Source organism: Zeus faber (genome assembly GCF_960531495.2).
Source record: "Zeus faber genome assembly, chromosome: 4".
Classification (NCBI taxonomy): domain Eukaryota; kingdom Metazoa; phylum Chordata; class Actinopteri; order Zeiformes; family Zeidae; genus Zeus; species Zeus faber.
In genome coordinates, this window is record NC_137191.1 from 35,820,817 (window position 1) to 35,827,325 (window position 6,509).

The 6,509-nt window shown below is 51.3% G+C and overlaps 1 protein-coding gene across 1 annotated transcript in view; it reads left to right on the forward strand.

Annotated features, from left to right (window-relative positions):
• Window positions 1-1,877, forward strand: part of dla (deltaA) — a gene marked incomplete at its 5' end in the record, with an annotated part of 5,731 nt that extends 3,854 nt beyond the window's left edge. The window contains 5 exons of the mRNA XM_079999581.1: window positions 1-160; window positions 244-460; window positions 662-1,424; window positions 1,532-1,640; window positions 1,752-1,877. The exon at window positions 1-160 is cut by the window's left edge and continues 10 nt beyond it. Coding sequence (XP_079855707.1) covers window positions 1-160; window positions 244-460; window positions 662-1,424; window positions 1,532-1,640; window positions 1,752-1,757 — 1,255 coding nt within the window. The 3' untranslated portion in view covers window positions 1,758-1,877. The remainder of the gene's footprint in view (window positions 161-243; window positions 461-661; window positions 1,425-1,531; window positions 1,641-1,751) is intronic.
• Window positions 1,878-6,509: the final 4,632 nt, after the last annotated feature.

The following is a 6,509-nucleotide window of genomic DNA, read 5'->3' on the forward strand; positions in this document are numbered from 1 at the left end:
CTGCACCCACCACAGGCCATGCATGAACGGAGCCACCTGCAGCAACACGGGCCAGGGTAGCTACACCTGTTCCTGCCGGCCCGGCTTCACCGGGGCCAGCTGCGAGGTGGAGGTTGACCCATGCGCCGGCAACCCCTGCCGCAACGGCGGGAGCTGCACCGTAAGTTCTCCATCGGGCAGAGCAAACCCCGTGCCACGCCTCGCACGCGAGATCACCTCTTAACTCCTGCTTCGCCCCACCAGGACACGGAGGATGCCTACGCCTGCGTTTGCCCGCCCGGTTTCTACGGCGACAACTGCGGACTGAGCGCCGTGACATGCGCCGACGGGCCGTGCTTCAACGGCGGCCGCTGCTCGGACAACTCCGACGGCGGATACTACTGCCAGTGCCTCACAGGGTACGCCGGGTTCAACTGCGAGAAGAAGATCGACCACTGCACCTCCAGCCCTTGCTCCAACGGTGAGGTTCAATGGAACTCAGTGGACCTCAAAGTGCCACTCGGACTCGGGTTCACATCTCTAAACCACCAAAAATGGTGCCGACGACACCTTAAGTAAAAAATGCCGACGACGCCATTCTTCTGTTCTATTCTTAAGAGTTGGGAACCTTGTGGATTGGTGTTTTCTGTAACTTACAGACCATGTGTTTCCTCCGTCACAGGTGCACGCTGCGTGGATCTGGTCAACTCGTACCTGTGCCAGTGTTCAGAGGGATTCACTGGCATGAACTGTGACCACAAAGGGGATGAGTGCTCAGCGTTTCCCTGCAACAACGGCGCCACCTGCCAGGAGGGTCTGAACGGCTACACCTGCACCTGCCCGCCGGGGTATACGGGGCGCAACTGCAGCTCAACCATCGGCCGCTGCGAGCACAACCCCTGCCACAACGGCGCCTCCTGCCACGAGAGGAACAACCGTTACGTGTGCGCCTGCATCCCGGGATATGGAGGCCGCAACTGCCAGTTCCTGCTGCCGGAGCACGCAGCGGTGCGTGGGTCTGAGGTGCCCTGGATGGCCATCGGCTCCGGTGTGGCGCTGGTGCTGCTGCTGCTCGCCGGCTGCGCGGTGCTGGTGGGCTGCTTCCGCTCCAAGGCGCAGCACGGCGCTGGCCAGGGGGACGGCACCAGCGAGGGAGAAACAATCAACAACCTGAGCAACAACTGCCACCGTGGCGAAAAGGACCTGGCGGTGAGCGTGGTGGCCACGCCCGGCGTCAAGAACATCAACAAGAAGATGGACTTGTGTGGCGACCCAGACGAGGGCTCCTCGCCGGGACGTCGCGGCTACAAGAGCCGCACTCCGCCAGCCGGCTACAACCTGGTGCACGAGGCCAAGGGCCCCCTGCTTGACACCGCCTGCCGTGGCAAGTGCCCATCCCTGGACTCGCTCGAGTTCGAGGAGAAGCACAGTAAACGTTTAAAAAGGTACACGTCTCCTCCCGTCTCCTCAAAACACAACTTTACCCATCTTGGGCATCTTCAAAATAAAAGCGCCTGGTGCTAAACTCCCGTCTCCTTCCTCTTTCCAACAGCGATGCGTCAGAAATCAAAGCTCCAGAAATGTCTGCATGTGCGGACACCAAGTACAAATCTGTGTTTGTGATGTCAGAGGAGAAGGACGAATGTATAATTGCAACTGAGGTGAGTTTCTCCTGCATGGCGTTTCCATCGCCGCTGTCTTGTTTTTCTCGTGAATAAAACGAACCCCAACCCCCCTAACCTCTCCCCCACCGTCCCTCCGTGTCTCCACAGGTTTAATGAGCCACCAATGAGCTGCCTGTTGCTCATTTGCTCTATGGGAGAGTTTTTATACTCCCTGAAATGCTGCTCTAGCCCAAGGGGGGAGGTGTCCCACCTTCAGACTGCTGCTGAGACTGACACGTTTAACTGATATTCAGAGTGAGCTGGTTCTCTACTGGAAAGTGTGCGCACAGCGGCGGCCGGCGGGGAAATGTCAAACCCTCCAAAGTGTAATGAAGGGGGCGCTGTGGGAGGACGCTGCAAAATGTTGTTTTTCTTGTCTTTTCTTTTTGTTTGTTTGTTTGTGCAACATTTGCACCCGGGGCCTTTTTCTGGAACCCGCCGGCCGCCGCCGGGTGCAGGAGCTGCATCAACCGGTGGATGTTTGGCCATACTGGCCTGTTCTTCAAGAGGGCGGAGGTCCGTCACGCCGCTCCCTTCCTAAGCCCCCCAAACCATATTATTATGACATAGTATTGTTTTTTTTAAAAACATGAAAAAAACGTTTGTCTGGATTTAAACAAAAGTTTCGCTGTTTTTTGATGCAACTTGTCCTTTTTTTTGTAAAGAAAAATTTAAATTTATGATTTAATTTAATTTAATTTAATACCTTTGTGTTATTTTTATTTTGTGTGTGTATATTTGTGAGGTCACCGTTATTTAAGTTTTTTAATTATATTTTGCAAAGGCACTTCAGGTCAATGGGACTTTTTTTTTTTTTTAAGAAATGTTATTTAAGAGGGATTGTACAAATTGTTATTATGCTGCCGTCTCCTTTGCTGTTTTTGAATGAAGGAATTAGCCGAGACTATTTTTCCAAATAAATATTATTAAAGCTGAAGCGTCGCTGCGTGCCGCCTCTCATTGCCAGCGCCATCTGCAAACCCTCTGCGGCAGAGTTAATCAGCAACATCTGTCGTCCTGAACTGTGACCCCGCGGTGGGCTCCGCCGGTGGAGGGTCGCCATGGAGACCGAGGGGGTCGTTGACAACACAGGACCCTACTCCTATCCCTGAGGCTTCTACTGCACCGGAGACGCTGAAAAACAAGGAGAGGACATCTTCACTTGACCACGCCCCCCCCCCCATCACTATTTTCAAAAAATAGTCACCATTAAAAAAATAATAATTATAATAATAATTCCTGATCTAAAATGATCCCAACATCAAAACATTTTATTCAACTTTTATATGACTTAAGAACAGTTTTTGAACAGTTTTCCTCGTCGTCCTTCTGTTAAACCCATTGAAACGTGATTATTTCCAAAGTGTAAACAAAGACATGGGCAACCACAACTGTAGATCATCGCCGCGGTGCCCAGCTTTATAACCCCGGTGCATTGTGGGAACAGGCCCCGCGGACAATGATGGAATTGACAATGGGGCGCACAAAGGGCCGCCCTCAGGAGAGCTTTTTTGTCCCTCGGCATGCTGGGAGAAAAGAGAGGAGCGGGAACAGATGTTGCGGGGGAACAGATGCTCCCGTGGCCAAAAGTTCAGATCATCAACACTTTGACACATTGTGGCGGAGAACAAAGGCTTTAATGTTGAAAGTAACCCCGTTTTTTCGGGGTCCGTCTGAAGACGCGGAAGCGGCTTTTTCCCTTTGTCAGAAAAACAGCGAGGCAGGACAAAGAGACGGCCCGTTAGCTCGGAGCCATAGAAGAATTTATTTGGAGAAAGAATTCACTTGTTTTTGAAATTTTTCATCAACTCATGGAATACAACATCGAAGTTTTCATTAAAAAAAAAAAAAAAAAAAAAGTCGTAATCATGCCTTAAGTCTTTTGATACATAAAAGATGTATTTTATGATGACAAACGCTTTTTATAAAATGACTTGTTTTCTCTCATGTTATATTTCACTTCTGTTAAAACAAATATGAATGTAAAAAAAAAATAAAAATAAAACAACAGGAAAGGAAGAAAGAAAGAAAGAAAGAAAGAACCATTTAGAACAGAGCGCGGAGGTAAACGCTTCCCAAACGGCCCCACGCGCCTTGTGCTTCACGCCGTCTGTCGTTCTCAACCACAGACGTCTCCATGGAAACCAGCGGCTTTTGGGTCCAGATCCAAACGGGACATTTCATGTCGGGGTTTTTTTTTGTTTTTTTTTGTTGTTGTTTTTGTTTTTAAAGTGAGGCCCGGGCAGAGGGAGCCCGGGCCTCACTCCGCATGCACGGCCTCACCTTTCAGCGGGACAAAACAATAAAGTCGGGGGGTGCGTTGGAGGCAACACTTTGGAGGCAACACTTTAGTCGAAAAAATAAAATAAAAGAAAAGAAAACAAAATACAATAAAATAAAGAATTTGTGTGGAATTCTCGGGGGGGGGGGGACGAAGAAAGAAAACCTTTGAGGCGGGAAATCACAAAAAACAACAACACGAGGCCAAATAGTGGGCGGGGCAGCGTCGAGGCTGGATGACACAATGTGCAAACTTAATCGTGCATAGAGATCAAATCCTAATAAATATTAATGTGATAAGCGGCGCTACCACTCTTTTGACTTTGTCAAAATTGTCGGGGTGATTGTACGTCTTCGTGATTCGTTTCAAAGTAAAAACAAAAACACAGTTAAAAAGCTTGTTAGCGCGTCACGGGAGGCTTTCATCTTTACTCGTCTCTCTATGACTTGGACGGTCCCACACGTCGATCCCGGCCCCCGGCCCCCGGCCCCCGGCGCACGCCACAAACACACGCAACCCAGATCCTGAAGCCAGTCGCCGCTTTGGGGGGGGGGGGGGGGGGGTGCGGCGGCGGCCGTGGCGGCAGAGAACAGCAGCGATGTGTGACAGAGGCAGCGTCACGGACGGCGCTCCGCTCCTCTTTGTACAAACATCTTTATAAAGTAAACGCAGAGTTTCATCTTCTGACGTAGCTTAGTATGAGGAGCATAATGCCAGTCTTTGGACCACCGAGGTAATAGCAGGCGTGTGTGTGTGTGGGTGTCAGTGTGTGTGTCAGTGTGTGTGTGCGTGTGTCTGTGTGTGTGTCAGTGTGTGCATGTGTCAGTGTGTCAGTGTGTGTGTGTGTGTCTGTGTGTGTGTGTGTGTGTGTCAGTGTGTGTGTGTGTCAGTGTGTGTGTGCGTGTGTCTGTGTGTGTGTCAGTGTGTGCATGTGTCAGTGTGTCAGTGTGTGTGTGTGTGTCTGTGTGTGTGTGTGTGTGTGTGTGTGTCTGTGTGTGTGTGTGTGTCAGTGTGTGTGTGTGTGTCAGCGTGTGTGTCAGTGTGTGTGTGTGTCAGTGTTTGCGTGTGTGTGTGTGTGTCAGTGTGTGTGTGTCAGTGTGTGTGTGTGTCAGTGTGTGTGTGTGTGTGTGTCTGTGCGTGTGTGTCTGTCAGTGTACGTGTGTATGTGTGTGTGTGTGCGTGTGTCTGTGTGTGTGTGTGTCAGTGTGTGTGTGTGTGTCTGTGTGTGTGTGTGTGTCAGTGTGTGTGTGTGTGTCAGTGTGTATGTGTCAGTGTGTGTGTGTGTGTCAGTGTGTGTGTGTGTGTCAGTGTGTGTGTGTCAGTGTGTGTGTGTGTGTCAGTGTGTGTGTGTGTGTCAGTGTGTGTGTGTGTGTGTGTGTGTGTCAGTGTGCGTGTAAAACATGCCGAAACATTTTAAAACAACAAGGTAGTGAGTTTCCTCCGAGCGCTTCAGGCTCGTCCTGGCTTTCGAGGTATATGATCCTGGCTGAGTGACACGTGTCAAACTGTCAAAGTGTCTGATGGATGAGCCCCCACCCACCCCCACCTCCTCCTCCTCCTCCTGGGGGCGTGAGGTGTTGGTGTGAAACCAGGGCAGTATGAAAAGTGCTTGTGGGGTTGTCGCGGCGGTGTCCGCTCCCTCCACCGCGGCGCCCGTCTCCCGTCTCCGCCTCCAGGGGGCGTCACAGCTTTCCTTTGGGCGTCGGACCGGCTGCCTCCGCCTCCTGGGGGCGGCTCCCCGCCGCTGTCGTTCATTTTTTTTGTTTTTGTTGTTTTTCTTTTTGACAGATAACAGGTTTTTAGCACCAAAGGTTCAAGCTCCACGGAAAAGGGTTTTTTTTGTTGTCTTTTTTTGTTTTTTTTTGGCAAAAAGTAAGATATGGATCTGCAAAGTGGAGTAAAAAGCTTCCTTCACACTCCACCGAGCGCTACGCTCCCTTCCACTCTCCAGCACTGACGCTAGCTAGCTCCTAGCTTTGTTTATCAGCGGTTACCATGGTTACTAACGGAACACCTTTGCAGTGAGCCAGGCTGAAATCACATTTCAGCATCTAACACCTTGGGTTCCAATTCCTAAATTCCCCTTCCTTGAATTTCCCACGGTGGGGGTGGGGGTGGGGTTTCACCGCGACAAGCCGCCGCTCGGTGGAAACGGGTGGAGCCCGCTCGGAACGACAACATTCGGGGTCGAGCTTTGAGGAGCTGAGGTCCTCCTGAGCCTGCGCCTCCTTGGCCGGGGCGTTCGCCGCCGGCCCTCGGTGCCATTCGTCTCCCGCGCGGCTCGGTTCGTCAAAGCTTTGTTTTGGTTCCTTTTTTAACGAGGGAGACGGCGCAGGTCAGGCACCGTCTCGTCTCCCAAATGAATAAAAATCAACAACTGCAAAAAAAACACTTTCCGGACGATTCTAACGTCCAATCCGTGAGGAGGTTTGTCCACAATGAACGCCCCAATCTCCATTGACCCTTTTGAATTGACTGGGTTGTGACCCGCCCCGCCCGCCCCGCCCGCCCCCCCCGCCCAATCCCTGTGTAAATAACCTTTGGCAACCTTTTCTGATTGAACAGGGTTCCTCAAAACCGTCCGT